Genomic DNA, 16,854 nt, shown 5'->3' with positions numbered 1-16,854 from the left:
GGTGAGGGCCTGGGAGAAGGGACACTCAGCCATCAGGCACCCTGGCAGAAGACGGACCCCAGCCTCCCTCCCAGGGCATCTCAGGAGCTTCGGGGGAGGAGCAGAGGCCTGGGCCGCTGCTCAGCAACGGGAGGGAGGTCATGGGGCTGCCCGAAGTGCCAGATTGGACGAGGACGTGAGCCGGGGCGGGGGATAATCTCTGGGGTCTTTCTTTCCCTTGAACCCGGATACCTGGAAAGTCAGTGGGACACCCAGGAGATCCAGCCTCTTTGCAGGCAGGATGCATACCCACCCTCCCCAACTCCTCCCCATTTAACAGCATCCATCCAGCTCTGGGGATATCGCGCTCGCCCAAGGGTGGGGACCCGGGAGAAAGTGCCCAGGGTGGGGCAAGTTCAGTTCGGCAAGTTGAGGCAGATCTGGCCAAGCTTCAGGCAGCCTCATGGTGGGGAGCCTTCCACCCCAGGAACCGAGAGTAACCTGAAGCAGAGGTTCTAGTTCTGACCTGGGGCTAAGGAAGGCCCGGCTAGTTGGTCAGTTGCTATGGATACAGAGATTGCACACACCACAAAGCCCTGACTAAAAGATTCTCAGTCTCCACCTCCCAAGGGGCAGGGGGCACTGTCAGTAAGAGGAAGACTGGAGGGAAAGAGGCTCCTGGGTCACCTCCCAGCCTTCCAAAGGGGCCCTTTTCCTGCCCGCACACACCTGGAAAATCCAAGCCCTTTCGCCCCAGTCGTGTCCCTTCCTGCCCAGTCACCCCCCGCCACCCCAACCAGGAACCCAGTCTCCACCTTCTCCCTTTTAGGGGCCCCACCCTCTGAGCTCGCTTGGGTGAAAGTACAACAAATATCGGTCAAAGGTGTGTGTGTGTGTGTGTGTGTGTGTATGCGTGTGTGTGGCGGGAGGTGTGGTTGCGTTGGGGCCGGGGAGTGTTAGACCTTGGGCTTTCGGGTCACACTGAGACCCAGCAGGCTTACGGATGCCCGAACTAGGCTGGGTGTTCGTCCTTCTACCTGAGAGGGTGTGTGATTTGTGTCAGCCTTCGTATGCGAGCGCGCGCTAGTGGCTGTCGGCGCTAATGGGTTTCTAGAGGACTTGGCGTGTGTAGAGGAGCCCCTGGATACACCCAAAGTGTGTGTGGTCTGAGGGACACGAGCCCTTGTCATCTGGGCTCCCTAAGGCTGTGGAGTCTTGGAGGGGGACACAGTGGCCGGACCCCTGAAAGGAGGGAGGGTGTGGCTGCCCCTGAAACTGCCCTCCTTACCCCACCGGGGCCTTGGGAAAGGAGGATTAGGGTAGGGAGTGGAGGGGTGAGGGGGCTGTAGCTGGGGGAAGGAAAACTCTCCCTTATCTGAGACCCCTCCCAGGAAAAAAAAAAAAGAAACATCCTAAAGGGAGGCCCCTGCTTCTTCCCATCCCGGACTGGCTCCTAGTAGCGGGCCCTGGGCTCCATCCACACTTCCTGCCTCCCTGCAGGTCCTGCCCCTGTATCCCAGACGCGGTCTTCCAGAGTCCCACCTCCCTCCAGGAGCTGTCTGTAGGCTGGGGTCAGGATCCAAGCCGTCTGAAAACCCCAATCAGGGGAGCTGAGCAGGGGTGCTCCTCCATCCCCGGGCCCGGTTGGAGCCGGTCTCCACACCCCTCCCCATTCCCGCCTGTCACCCCCAGCCTTCCCCAGCCTTCACACCTTGTCTCAGCGGCAGCTCTGCTCAGCTCTGCGCTCTGCTCTGCACTGCACTGCTTCCCAGCTCCTCTCCGAGTTTGTCTGCCTCCTCCCTCTTCTAGTCCTTGGCTCAGCCCCACCGGTCAAACAGGTGGCACTGTTGCCACCTACAGGAGGCTGTGTGGCTTATGTCCGAAGGGCTTAAGCCTGCTCTATGGCCAGTGCCCAGCCCTGGGGGTGGGGGGGTGGGAAGGGGGAGGGAGAGCAGATCTGCTTCTTTACTCGCTGCCGGTCAGGGGGCTTGGCGTGAGGAATTCCTTCTCCTTTGTGCGGCCCTCCCCATCCCTCTTGTCCCTCCTCCTGTTCCCCTCTCAGTCACTGCCGGGGCTTTGTCCCGGGCTCAGGGAGGCGAGGGCCGAGGGCACTGGCGGGCGGGAAGCTGGGGGGAGGTGACCACACAACTCTGCAACTTGGCAGTGAGAAGAAGGGGCCCAGCCAACCCCCTGGGAAGAAGGGGTGTGTGTGTGTGTGTGTGAGAGAGAGAGGAGAGAGAGAGAGAGAGAGAGAGAGAGCGCGCCTAGCATTTCCCTGAAGCTCCCTGGGAGGATGGCCTTGATTCATCAGCCTCCTTTTCCTCCTGGGAGCCTACTTCCACTTCTATAAAGTGCATCGAAAACTCTATACAGGGTTGCAAGCTACTTCCTGAACTCTGGGCAGCAGGTCGCCCTGTTTCTGGACCCGGGGTCCCCATGGGCTTTGTGAATCTCGGGTGACACTAGCAGCCTTCCCCTTCCCCCCATCACCCCAGACAGGAGATGATCATTCAGGATGTAGCGAGATGTGTGTCATTCCTGCGGTCTTGTCCCCAAGGTATCTAGAGTCTCTTTCCAGGAATCATCTGAAGAGTGGAGTGTTAGGGTCACAAGCTTTTGGAAGACGAACACGTGCAAAAGATGCTGTTACTATACATACCATCCACAGGAGAAGGCTGGCTATCATGCTATAGTCAGCTTAGTGCTAAAGCATAGGGCTCTCTCTGGGTGGGATGAGGGTTTGCGGGGGGGTGCTGCTGGCTTGACTGACCTCCCCTCTCTACCCTTTGGCTGATGCAATGGCTCAAAGCCTGGGAGGCTTCCACAGCGTTGGTGGGAAAAAACATCTTCTTTGGGAATAAACTCGCTTACCCCTCCCCCAACACGTACTGGATTTGGAACAGTGAGAAGGAAGACTGGCTCTCTTCTGCCAAGAGCTGGCCCCCCTCCCTCTGCCTTCCCATTGTATCCAGGGGCTCTAGTTGGCGACGGCAAGAGGCTCCCTTGCTCCCTTGTCATTAAAATGCAAAGAGAAGCAGGGCTGCTTGCTGGCGGGAGGCCAGGGAGGGCTGCCCGGCCACCTAGTCCTCCTGCAGGCTTCATTTTAGACAGGTTGTCCATCAGTTTCCTTCTCTTGGGGTCTGGTGGATTCTAGAGGAGTCCTGGATTTTGTGGACCCGGTGCTGGGGGGTTGCTCTGGGAGCTTTCAGTCAGGTGGGGGGAGGGGACTGGGATTCAGAATGCAGGGAGAGTTAGCCCTGGGCTCCCAAGCTCCTCAAATGGCTGCGAGGCCAGTCAGCAGTCTGTTTGGCAGGCCGGGGCTGGCCTCATTTTTTAGCTTTAAGCAGAGCTGGGGAACCCTGATGCATAGTAAGGAGTAAACAACACCCCCCCCTCCCCTTTCAAAGGAGACAGCAGGCAGCCAGGACTGTGCTGTCCTGGGACTGGGCAGCAGTGTGGTCCCACCGGGGCTAAGCCAAGAAATCGGGCTGCAGGGCATTTAGAACAGCTACCAATGCCACCCCGGAGTCACACAAGAAGCTTCGGTGTAAGCCAGCCCTGGGTTGGGTGCTTGCACTGATTCTCCTCGAGAGCCTTCCCAGGGGCTGAGGAACACAGGCATATTTCTGCTTCTGGCACAGAGGGCCTTTCCAAACAGTAGCTAGACTAAGATTTATTTATTTACTTAATATTAACATTTTAAAAGATTTCATTTACCTCAGCAACATGGAAGACAATTGAGGGCACTGTTTAAAACACTTAAGATCCAGAGATGGTCAGGGCAGGAAATATCCCAATATCACCTCCATTCCTGATGGGGAATGAAGGATTGGTGCCAGGCCTCCAACCTTGGCCAGGCTCTGCCATTAAGCTGAGACAACCTAGAGGTAAGACAGCCCTCAGCCTCATCCCCATCGGGGAGGTGGGGGGCAGGCAGCCTTACCTGCTCACAACTAAGAAAGAGCTAGATTGTACTGAGGTTTGGCTCCTGATGAGTCATCAAGAAGGTCAGTTGGTTCTTTCTTCAGCAGGTGGCTTAGCACCTTTCTGGAGAAGACAGAGTAGTAGTCTGGGGCTAGGGGGCTGGAGAGTAAGGGCCAACATCCAACAAAGATTTCCTCCCTTGTGGTAACATGCTGTCCCCCCTTTGTTTTTTTCCAACAGCAAGAACCCTGAAATCTAGAGGAGTCATTAAAGAAACTCCTTCTGGCTGCAACCTGAAAGCATCTCCGAAGCCAGACAGGGGAGAGATGATAAGTCCAACTTCAGTGGGCTTCTTCTTCAATAGGGGAGCAGCCGGAGAAGAAGCTGGTATTGCTGGCCAGAGCTCGTTTCTTTTTCTTCCCTGGAGCTTTATTTTCTTGGGATTCTGTTGCTCCGTGTTTCAATTCTGTGAGGCCAAGGGAGGAGGCAGCTGGGTTTGTCTTCTTTAACAGCACCTGCTCCACATCACACATCTCTTTCAGGATCTAGGAAGGGCAGAGACAGGTATGAAGAGATCTTGGGTCGGGGCAGAGGTTCTGCCCAGCCTTGCCGCTACAACTGCTCAGCACGTTGTAGTATGAGGTATCCCCCAAGATTGGTCTCTTGGAAAAAAAAAAAAAAGACTCTGGCCTATGCCTGATTCCCACCTCCCAGCAAGCTAATTATACCTCTACCCCCTTTCCTCCCACCACACTCTGTCACAGCTAATGCAGAGATGAATGCTAAGACAGTCGGAAATGCCGGTCTTTAGCCCACCTACCTTGCTGTTGGGAGTGGCACAGACAGGGTTAAAGAAGCTCAATCCTGGGGTAACCTCTGTGGGATCCTCCAGTTTGAAAGAGCCTTCGGAATCCTGGGTCCGCTCAACAGTGCCCAGGCCATCCTGAGAATCAGACAGGCATATTAGAAGTTCAGCTACGGAGGTTACAAAAATCAGTCTGCTCCCCTTTCACCAGTGAGGTACCAGCTCTGAGGCCCTCATCGGTCAGTCGAAGTAAGTCTCAGGGAGACCCTGCTTGCGGTTTCTTGCCGTTGCAATGCTTGAAGGCAGCCTCCGAAGGCAAAGGACCGGGTAGGGGAGCGGCTGAGGGGACATCACAAAGCAGCGTTTAAAACAAGGCCAAGCCGTGGTCATTTCTTTGATTCGTCTTTCGTCCTCTGTAATCTGCACTATCCTTTTTAGCATGTCTACAGGGTGTTGTCTGTATCAGTCTTCCTTTCAGAGAAGGGAACTCAAGGCCAAGAGTGAAAAGTTACTTAGGTAACAGGGCGACTCTGTGGTAGAGCTTGGATTAGAATTATAGCCTGTTGTCATGGCAACAGAAGTGGACTGAGAGTCAGGAAGCCCGAGGTCTAATCTTAGCTGTCATGCCCAGCTGGGTAATATTCGGTGAGTCACTTAAGCCTATCTCTGGGTCTCACTTTCCTTCCCCATATAATGGGAGCATGGGCCTAAATAAGTGGTTTGACAACTGACATCCTCAGAGGAAGCCCAGTATAGAAAAAACAAGTAGAGAGCAAGTTGCTCTGATCGACACCGGGTTGAACCGAGCCAGGCCATGGCCGTCTGTTCAAGAAGCACGTCCACGAAGCCACCGAAGGACTCCGGAACCTAAACTGGAAGAACCACGGGGACAGAGAATCCTTAAGGTCCCTGCTACTTCTACGATTCTCAGCCTGACCCCCAACTTGCCACATTAGTCCTCTAATGACTACCTGCCTCGGAAGTCATTTTAATGGAAGACCCAGGGCAGAACTGCTCATGTGCAGATGTTCAAGAAACGCACGGTGGAGGATCATTATACCAAGCTTGCTAGAGTTGTAGATCACCGAGAGAGCTAGAGGAACAAGCTTCTGCCATGGGCACAGGGAGGTGTAAGGCAGTCTGTTTCCCCGAGTTTGCTCTTCCCGGGAGCAATATAAGGAGGGCAGCTACAATTAACTTGGTCCACAACGGTGACTATTGGAAAGACCAAGCTCCTGTGGGTCTTTTCCTAGAGCCACGGGGTAGTTGGTTCCCATGGAGAGGGTCTAAGCAACTAATGTCTCAAGATGTCAGAAGGATTAAGTTCCTTCCTGGAAGCCGCCACGTGGCCCTTAGAGTTCCAGCTAAGCCTCTGGACTAGTTTGGTCCTGCATGTCTATGTGCCTGTAGTTGCCTGCTTCCCTGTTCTTTGTTCCGGCCTCAGAAACTGTACCCAAACTTCACAGCCAAGGCTGGGCATGGGGAGCTGCATATCTGGAAGTCTCCCGCGAAGGGCTGTGGGTTTCTGAAGGGGCTACGTCGACAAGGCTAGCAGAGAGCAAGAAGGACCGAGAAGTGAAATGGCTCTGGTTGCAGAGGGCGCGAGAAGGGTCGGGGGAGCTGTGCAGGAGACGCCAGGCTTTAGGGTGGCGGGAACCGGGGCGGGGAGGCCCGAAGGGATGGCGAGGGCCAACAGAGCCGGTCCTACCTTGTCTTGCGGGCGGTTCCTGCACTTTGTGGGGTCACAGCTGCAGTCCACGCCACAGTCTGACTTATGTCTCCTGCACCCGCACTGCTTATTCCCACACCAGCCCTTGCAGGAACACTGCAAAACCAGGTTTGGAGAAACACACGTCACTGAAAGGCCGAGAAGACCAGCGTAAAGTGCCTCCCCTTCATTTGCAAGCCTTTTTAGAAGACATGGAAAGCGGAAAATGGAAACGGAAACTTGGCCAAGCTTCTTTCTCCTCGGTCCCCTCTTCTTTAGGGAAACAGTGATCCCCAGAACCATGAGAGGTTGCCTAACCACATGTCATGCTAGACAAATCCATTTTCTTGTTTGGATTGTATACTTGAAAGACAGCTTGGAGGGATACCAGAATAATGCAGGGTAACTGGCAAAGCCTCTCATGATGATTTTTTTTTTTTAAAGATTTTATTTATTTATTTGAGAGAGAGTGAGTGAGAAAGAGAGCATGAGCAGGGGAAGAGCAGAGGGAGGAGCGGAGGCAGAGGGAGAGGCCTCTGCTGAGCAGGAAGCCCAATGTGGGGCTCCATCCTGGGACTCTGGGATCATGACCTGAGCCGAAGGCAGACACTTAATGACTGAGCCAACCAGGTGCCCTCACGATGATTTATGGTCAAAGCGACGAACTGCAAGTTGGACGGTAGTAAGGTCATAGGTGTGTATAAGGGCTGAGTATACTTGCTTGATATCTTTAGTTCTACCCAGCGGTAGTTTCACCCAACTCACATTTCTGCACTTTGTTCAGCGTCAGCCTGGGCTACGTCCTCAGCAGTTTAATCATTTGACATTTTAATAAATCACCAAGGATATGAAATAAAATCATTTACATTTGTATAGCACTTTACAATTTCCAGAGTCCTTTCATATATATTAATACCAAATCTCACTTGATTCTCATAACCAGTCTACAGGGTAGGCATGTTTATTGGCTGTTAACAACGGCACAAAACTGGAAGGATGATTAATAAGTAAGATAACAGAATCACAATCCAAAAATATTTTGACAGGCTGGAATTCTGGGCTGCAAGTCGAAGGAGAAGTTCTAACAAGGATAAACTGAAGTCTGGCATCTGGGTTCTCCCCACATCAGCCATATAAATATAATATGGGGGGCGAGCTGGCTTAAAAGTACTTGGTGCAAAAAGGGCCTAAGGATATGGGGTGTCAGCAAGCTCCATGAGTCAACAGTGTGAAATGGCTGTCCACAAGCAGATCAGTCAGGCAAAAATTGTCCAAGTTCATCCTTGATTATGACATCCAGAAATGAGCATCACTTTCTAATATTGGTATGGCCATTGGGAGGTAGGCGGACACAACACAACGCCCTTGTTTGGAAATCATGGGGAGCAACTGCTTCACTAGACTCTGGGTCAGTCAGACCCCATTTGATAGAATGTGCCGTATATTAGGGCATCATAATTTTTTTCGGGTATATAAAAGCACAGACAACAACGACAAAATCCACTCATGTTCTCACTCTTCCCTTAATAACTAAAATACAGATATAACTGAAACTTCCTACCTACCCTTTCCTGATCCCATTTACCTCCCTCTCTCCCCGAGGCAAAGTCTCTTGAATTAGGTGTTTATTAGTCCCATGCAGGTCTTTTTTTTTTTTTTTAACCACATATGAGTTTCCGTTAAAAAATAGAATGATCTTACATGTTTTGAAACTATATAAGTGGTATCTTATTATATAGCACTGTTATAAGTGCTTTCCATGTATTAAACCCACTTAATCAGTAGGTATGTTTCCCTGTGCACACATTCGGGAGTTTAGTGTGTGTATGTGTTTAATAAAGAGGACATTAAACAATAAAAAAAAGGCAGGTGACCAGTGTTATAGGAAGCAATGTTATAAGAGAAATGGTGGAAGAAGGGGGGATAGTTTGGCTTGGAACAAACATAGGTGGCAGAGCTCACAGAATGATGGATTAGAGCCAGAAGAGACCTTGGCGACCGTCTGGAGCCTGATTTGATGTCTGAAGCCCCTCTCTAATGTCCCTGGTCTAATTATCTGAAGCTCTATTTATCCTGAGACAAGGATAGTTTCTATATAACTTCTGACCACAGGACCCAGTTCTGCCATCTGGAATGATAAGGAATCAGTTTAACCACACTTGCATAGCATTCTTGTTCAAACCCTGAACGTAATTTCCACTACCCAGTCCCCCTCTGTCCAGATCTTCTCAAAGCTAAATATACGTAGCTTCCTCAATGATCCACCACATGACATGGTTTCCAAGAATCCTCACCACCTTGGTCATACACCAATTAGTCCAAGTTCATCCTTAATTGTGACATCCAGAAATGAACATAACTTTCTAATTTTGGTGTGGCCACTGTGAGGTAGACTGACACAACACAACTCCCTTGTTATGGACCCAACGGTCTTGTTCATGAGGCCTAAAAATCACAGTAGCTTTTTTTCCTTTGTCCTATCTTTGTGAATCCATACTGAGTTTACAGTTAAATACAAGCCCTTAAGTCTCTCTCATAGAACAACCATCATCGTTCTGTTAGTTGTAAAGGTAAAAGAAACCATTATCTTTTTTCCTGATTTTGAGATTAATATATATCACTTTAAAAATCTGAAAATCGAAACCATGATTTTAAATATTTAATAGCTGTAGTTTCTTCATGTAGAAATGTCCATGTATTTAACCAGCCCCCTAATGTTAGACATTAAGATTGTTTTCAAAGAAATTGCTTCCTATTACCAATCACATTACCATAGATTCCTGCTACATAAACACAATCTAAATCTTCCCGCTATCGACAAGGCTCTCCATGATCTGGCCCCTAACTACCCCTCTGGCCTGACTTTGACTACTCTCTCCCACTTTTCAATACTCTCCAGCTACCTTGGCCTTTTCAGCTGTTCCTTGATAAACCAAACCCATTCTTGCCTGAGGTCTTTGCATTTGCTGTTCCCTTTTCCTGAAATGTTTTCCCTCTGGTTCTTTCCCTGACTTGCTCCTTTACTTTGCTGAGATCTTTTTGCTTAAGTATCTCCTCCTTGGAGAGGCCTCTCCCAAGCACTCTTTTAAAGAACTCTTTTCCTACCCCAGAATTTTCTATGACTTCACTGTATTTTCTGTTTATCTCTTATCATCATCTAAAAATTACTTTATTTGGGGGCACCTGGGTGGCTCAGTCAGTTAGGCATCTGCCTTCAGCTCAGGTCATGATCCCGGGGTTCTGGGATCGAGTCCCATGTTAGGCTCCCTGCCCAGCTGGGAGCCTGCTTCTCCCTCTGCTTGTGCTCTCTTGCTCTCTCTGTCAAATAAATAAATAAAATCTTTAAAAAAAATAAAATTATTTTATTTGTTTTTCTGGTCATTGTGCTGTCTCTCTCCATAAGAATGTGTTTAGTTTCGGGGCGCCTGGGTGGCTCAGTTGGTTAAGCGACTGCCTTCGGCTCAGGTCATGATCCTGGAGTCCCTGGATCGAGTCCCGCATCGGGCTCCCTGCTCGGCGGGGAGTCTGCTTCTCCCTCTGACCCTCCTCCCTCTCATGCTCTCTGTCTCTCATTCTCTCTGTCTCAAATAAATAAATAAAAAAAAAAAAGAATGTGTTTAGTTTCATAAGGCCAAGGATCTTACCTGTCTTGTTTGTTGTATCCTCAGCACCTAGAAACAGTGCTTGATATATAGCTAGGTGCTCACAAAAGTTTTGTTGAATGAATACATCTTTTTACACACCAGTGACTATTTCCTTAGTATAAATTCCTATGTGTAAACTTACTGAGCCAAAGGACAGGAACATTTTTAAGATTTTTGATACATACTTTTTTATTTTTATTTTTATTTTTTTAAATATTTTATTTATTTATTTGACAGAGAGATAGAGAGTACAGGTAGGCTGAGAGGCAGGCAGAGGGAGAAGGAGAAACAGGCTCTCCGCTGAGCAGGGAGCCCGATGTGGGGCTCGATCCCAGGACCCTGGGATCATGACCTGAGCTGAAGGCAGACGCTCAACCGACTGAGCCACCCAGGCGCCCCGATATATACTTTTTTAAAAAAGATTTTTATTTTTTATTTTATTTATTTATTTTTAGATTTTTATTTATTTATTTGACAGAGAGAGAGACACATAGCGAGAGAGGGAACACAAGCAGGGGGAGTGGGAGAGGGAGAAGCAGGCTTCCCGCTGAGCAGGGAGCCTGATGTGGGGCTCGATCCTAGGACCCTGGGACCATGACCCGAGCCGAAGGCAGATGCTTAATGACTGAGCCACCCAGGCACCCCAAAAGATTTTTAAGTAATCTCTACACCCAACATGGGGCTTGAATTTACAACCCTGAGATCAAGAGTCACATGCTCTACCAACTGAGCCAGCCAGGTGCCCCAGATTTTTGATACATATTTTCAAGTTGCCTTCCAGAAGTACCCCAATTTGCATACCTAATAGCAATAGACAGGAATGCCCACATTAGTCACCCTTGCCACTACTGGACATTATAATAAAAAAATCTTGCTTCGTTGAATACAGGACAAAAGACAAGAGTTCTGTGACATGTCCTAGAGACACCTTACCAAGATGACATTGATCCATTGACTGCGACAGCCTGGGTATGGTCCTCTGACATTTACAAATTCATCTAAATGCCTCCAAAACATTCTATTATCCTGTCGATGTGTCTCTATTTTATCTAAAGGGATAATAGAATGAGAGTGGTATCCGAAGGGCTGTCATAAGGAAGAACAATTAGACTTCTACACAGTCACCCCCCATTGGGATGATTTATAGCATAGTACATTTTGGCTCGACAAGGAACAACCTCCTAACAGTTAGTGGACTACAATGGGCTGCCCTATGAGACTGTGAGCTTCCCAGTACTAGAAGTTTTCAAGCAGGCAGAGGCTAGATAAACACCTGGTAGTGGTATTATGGAACAGTCATGACACACATGACAGATGTATTCATCACATGAATGCCATTTCACTAGCTTTAACTTCATCCTGTTCTCTTTCACACCCAGGACCCAGATCAGAATGTAAGAGAGGGAACATGACCTTGCCCTGGGCATGACCTCAAATATATATGTATGTGGTACACGGTGTGTGTGTGTGTGTGTGTGTGTGTGTGTGTGGTGTCACAACAGCTGGCAACCCACCAGCATGTCCCAAGACCACAGTTGAGAACCACTATAATAGAGGGATTCTTTATATAGAGTGGAAAGTAGAGCTGAAAGATCTCTGGGGTTCCTTTAAGCCAGTGGTTTTCAACCCTGGCTACACATAAGAAATCCCTGGGGAGCTTTTCAAAAAGGCTAGATCCCACCTCAGACCAATTAAATCAGAATATCTGGGGGTGGGGTCCCAGGCTCCCTATGTTGAAAAGCTCCCTTGGGGATCCTAATGTGCAGCCAGGGCTGCGAACTATTGCTTTAGTCTGTAATTCTTCTGGCACTGATTTCAGTGTTACGCTGTGTCTGAGAATAAGATCTGGTAAAAACTTTAACATGAAGAATATCAGACCATGACTTGGGAAGAGCCACACATGCAGTCTCCCTTGGATTCAGCTGCCTCTGCCTTTTGTAACTCCTATATCTATATATGCCCCAACTGACCAATGTTGGCCCATAGGTAGGGGCATCTCTACGCCCCTATTCGGCAGGAAGAAGTTACAGAAGATGAGACCTTCACCCTCAACAACTTTAAAGATTTAAGGGTCAAAACTGTTAGAGGGGGATGATGTGGGAAACAAAGGCAGAAGAAAAATTATTAAATTTCCTTACTACCTACAGCCCACTTACAAGTCCTTGAAACAGGCAGAGTGATCTTCCCCTAGGGACTCAACTGTCTCGATGCTGACACTTTGCTAAGGGCAAAAGGCCATCCTAGCCTGAGCACCCCCCGCCCCGATCCTGTAAGTCTACTTTAACATATAAAGAAGTTTAGAAATCTCCTTTTTCTCTAAACCCCTCAAGATACAGGTTAGCAATCATCTCCCAAGCATATGGCCCACCGAGATACATCTGAAGGGTCTCATGACTGAGGTTTTATCAGACGGTAATAAATGACCTTTTCCCAACAATAGCTAGCCCCCTTAAGGTCCCGGAAACCTGGCTTCCAAAATTCCTTAGAGACTTATGCTATCCCTAACCCCCTCCCAACTTGAAAATATAGAATGGGCCACTCCTCGTGACCCCATTGCAGCTCTTTCTGCCCAAGGGTCCTGTCCCCGTGCTTTAATGAAATCACCTTTTTGCACCAACCCCCCCCCAAATAACCCAAAAATCAAAACAAAACAAAAACCCAGACTATGACAGGAGACCCAGGCTCTGGTCTTATATTTAATATTTGGTATGACCTTGGACAAGTCACTTCACTCAAGTTCCTCTCCATTCTTTCATCACCAAGGAAGAGATAAGAATTCCTGCTCCCTCTTTTCTGCCAAATTCTCATTCAAATGAGAATGTTTGTAAAATGCTTACCGTGCTTTAGTAACAATACCTGCATGATATTTTCTTCTTCACAAAGTGCTTTTGCATATATTCCTTCTTTTAACTACTCAGACACCATAAAGCACCATATACAGGTAGTATTATTAAAACTCCTTAATTAATTAAAAAAAATTTATACAACTTTGACTGTTACTTTGACTCAGGATATTAGTGCTGGAAGGGACCTTGCACATCATTGATTCCAGTCTAATCCCATCATTGCATAGGTAAGGAATTCGAAGCCTAGGGAGATTAAGTGACCTGTTTCAGGTCATCCAACTTAGCCAGTGGCAAACTCAAGACTAGAATCCATGTCTACCTGGCTTCAAAGCTATTACTTTTACTATAGCACGTGGCCTGTCCCTCAGCATCTCCTTAGTACATATAGGAAACATGGTTGAGTGAGGAAGCCTACTTTTTCAGCATTAGCTCTAGCCGGGTCATTAGTCTGGTGACTGCTGCAGTCTCCTTTAAAGCCATCTAGTGATAACGCCAGCCCATTTCAGCTGGGTTGGAACTACAGATAGGATGGCCTTCGTGCAAAGCATTAAGGTCTCCAGCTAATGTGTCTACGAGCAGCCTAATCAGAGAGCAGATAGCTCTCTGCTATACATAATACATAGCATCCATGTACTTTGAGGTTGCTAAAAGGAAGAAACTAGATCCTGTGCCTGTTCCCCTAATGCCCAGTTATATTCTCTTCTCAAGTTATTAAATCGGGGAAAAGCCTAGAAAAGAATAATCTCTCACGGTTTTAGACATAGATTTTATCACTGATAGCAAATACATACTTGCAATTTTTACTAGATTCCTCTATTTCCCTTTTATACGTGGAGCAACATTGCTATGATACACACAGTAAGCTTGCTTCGAGCACAAGTAAACACATATTTGCTTCACATTTGGACCCGTCTTCCCAGGGGTTTTAGGTCCCCTACCATTTGTTTCTGTGTGTACTTCTCAACTCCGCTTCCTATTACTTAGCTGACCCTCGTATCTACATTCAGCTCATGCTCTCTACTTGGGTCATAGTAGAGTCCGTAAACGTTTGTTGAATAACTGAATGAAAGTCAGACATGTTCTGCCCCATTTTCTGTAAGTGCCCCAACCCCCTGTCCTCTACAACTAAGTCTTTGCGATATGCTATTCAATGTGCCAGCAACGGCCTCCCACTCGCTTCCAAGACCGTATTTCCCTTTCCGTCTCATGATGCAGTAATAGTCGTCTCTTTTATGGTATCTTCCTAAATTATATCTTCTTGGTTTGGCCTTATAGTCACTCTTAAAAATCCCTCAGTCCGTCTCCCTGAGATGAATATGCTGAGGTTCTTTGGTATGCTTCTATTTCTTTGCCTGGTTTTCCCCCTAGATTATAAGCTCTCTGAGGCTAAGGATGAGCTCTTACTCCCACTAAGAGCATGTGGTATGTCACATCCTGATGACTCTTTCCAAATGATTTAATGCCACCATGACTAGCTATTCCTCACAACTTGCTTCGCTCCGGTGTTGTGGCCTTCTAAGGCTCAGTCCCCTATGTGGTGCTCAAGCAGCTAACGAAATTGAGTTAACCTTCCAGGAAGCCGGCTAGGATCCTTTATGAACTGTCCTCCTTCAGTGGAATGTGGCCACAGGGCACGGTTGGGGTAGTGGTGAATTCTAGTGCCTGGGAAGTTAATGTTTCAACATAAAACATCTAGGTTTGATAATTACGTAGGACTATCATTGTGGAAGTAAACAAAGCATGCCTCAAAGTCACTCTGTTCCTAACTAACCTTAACGTGGTGTGTTGGATCTTAATTATTAGCCCTTTCTGTAATTCCTATTGCCCCTTAGCCTAGGGAGCAAAATTACTCTGAGGCAAGGAAGATAAAGTTCCCACTTAGCTTCTGGTCTGCAGTTTTTACTGATAGAACCATGACATGGTAGAAACAAACTGGACTTGGAGTCAGAATATTTGGTTTCAAGTCCTGACTGTTCTTGGTTTTATGACCTTGAGCAAGGTCATTTCCCTCCTGTGGGTCTCAAATCCATCTGTAAAATGCAAACAATAAATACCTCACTGGATTTTTTTTTTGTGATGAAAAAAGGAGATAACCTATATGAGAATGGTTTATAAACTGCAAAGTACTATGAAAATATGAAGGATTATTATGATCGCTTTGGAACCAGCCTCAATGAAATGGTACAGAATACTACCACCCGTTCAGACCTCGTAAGAACCTAAAAACACAAAGAGAGCCATCTTGTGCACTCAGGCAGCCTTCTCTGCTAACCCCAGGTTCCATACAGAGCTGGCCCAACAAGGACTCCTCGGTGGAGCCAGTGCCTTTGAACGGGACCCAGGGGCTCAGGTGCAGGGCATGGGGCCAGCAAATCCCCACTGGCAGTGAAGACCAAGGACTAGAACCCCTGACAGAGATGAGAGCTGCCTCCTACCCCTTGGATGTTCTTCTTGGACACCTTAACTAATTTTGTTGGCTTCCATTCCTCATCATCCCCATCATCGTCATCATCACCAGCACTGTCCTCAGGCTCATTCACAGAATGCTCTGAATAATATTTTAGATCCTCGATGTCCATGCTTTGCTCCAGGAACTTTTCTTTAAAACGGGAAGGTTTCGGCTAAGAAGAAAGGTTTGGAATGATCAGTTAATAAAATTTTAAAAACACACGTAGATCAAATCTTCCCAGTAGCTGCTGCCAGCTATCTTCTCAGAGCCGAGATTTCAGACTCCCTCAAATACAGCCCCTTGGCTTTCCCAGTCAGAATTAATTCTGCTGTAGCCTTTGGCCTTACAGAGTCTTTGAAGGGATGGAAACTGAAGGGGTAGAGGCTGAGCAATCTGAGGGAGGAAAGAAGGACTCATGATATGATGAGATAAGTATCTTTGGATGGACAGCTGAACACTGCTCTTTTCTCCTGCTCCCCCTCCATTGTTACATAATGCCTCTACATGGCCAAAAGTCAGCCTTCTGGGGAGGGAGAATGCCTATTTTCCTCAAGAGTGGACTGTAGTTTTATTTGGGACTCCAGGGCAAACGGAGATGCTGGAATTTGGGATTTTTTAAAGATTTTATTTTTAAGTAAGCTCTGCACTCAATGTGAGGCTCGAACTCACAACCCTGAGATCAAGAGTCACATGCTCTACTGACTGAGCCAGCCGGGTGCCCTGGGGTTTGGGGTTTTTCACCCTCAACCTCTTCTGAAAGACGAATCTAGCACACTCACCCCCAACCATGGCCACACGAAGGTATGACCAGCACTGAGCAGTTTACCTTAGGTGGGATATATTCGAAAGAAGAGTCTGGAGATAGAAGGGTATCCTTAGGAAGAGGAGGTTTCTGTCTGCTGGCTACCTGGAGGAGGGTCAGTTTCTGTTTGAAAAGAGAATGCACAGTGTATACTGCAGGGCAGCTTCCGGGAGCGTTAATGGCTAAAACATAAGGATTCCTAAGTTAGCCGCATTGAAACCATAGTAAAGCGGGCTGGAGGACTCTCACTTTAGAAGATCAGTATTAGATTCAGAAAAGAGCCGATTAAAATATGTGTGTTTATACCATTTTGAAATGCACATGACCATATCATACGGAAAGTCGCTATAGACCTCAAAAATAGAGCCGACTCCTCATACTCGGGGCTGTTCCCAAGAGCTGCCCTCAGTTGCAACAGGGTCTCCCAGGGCTTATTAGAAGTGGGTGGGAAGCCGTGTTACCTGCTTGATGATTTCATTCTCTCGGAGAAGCTGCTGATTTTGCTCGCACACTTCTCGCATCTTCTCAAGTTCTTCATCCTATTTCCAGATAGCGCAGTGATAGGTGGGGTTATTTTCGGCACTACATGTGGGTTACCAAACAACTCACATAGATGAAAACACAGAGCTGCCAAGTTGCTGGAGCAGATGGTTTTTGCACAGCAGGCACCGGCACCCAGAAAAATGCCTGATTCCCA

At 47.9% G+C, this 16,854-nt stretch overlaps 1 protein-coding gene across 3 annotated transcripts in view; it reads right to left on the bottom strand.

Annotated features, from left to right (window-relative positions):
- Positions 1-3,686: 3,686 nt before the first annotated feature.
- The window catches only part of KIF4A (kinesin family member 4A), a 116,804-nt gene continuing 103,636 nt past the window's right edge, over positions 3,687-16,854 (bottom strand). For all 3 annotated transcript variants that reach the window (XM_045879259.3, XM_064574206.1, XM_064574205.1), the window contains 6 exons: positions 16,619-16,696; positions 16,182-16,280; positions 15,342-15,527; positions 6,417-6,533; positions 4,724-4,846; positions 3,687-4,448 (listed from right to left, as the gene is read on the bottom strand). In XM_045879259.3, the coding sequence (XP_045735215.1) occupies positions 4,245-4,448; positions 4,724-4,846; positions 6,417-6,533; positions 15,342-15,527; positions 16,182-16,280; positions 16,619-16,696 (807 nt within the window). In that variant the 3' untranslated portion in view covers positions 3,687-4,244. The remainder of the gene's footprint in view (positions 4,449-4,723; positions 4,847-6,416; positions 6,534-15,341; positions 15,528-16,181; positions 16,281-16,618; positions 16,697-16,854) is intronic.

This window comes from Mirounga angustirostris, unplaced genomic scaffold (genome assembly GCF_029215605.1).
Source record: "Mirounga angustirostris isolate CCGP_5_RB_7025 unplaced genomic scaffold, mMirAng1.0.hap1 SCAF_11, whole genome shotgun sequence".
Classification (NCBI taxonomy): domain Eukaryota; kingdom Metazoa; phylum Chordata; class Mammalia; order Carnivora; family Phocidae; genus Mirounga; species Mirounga angustirostris.
This window is presented reverse-complemented; position numbering and strand designations above follow the sequence as displayed.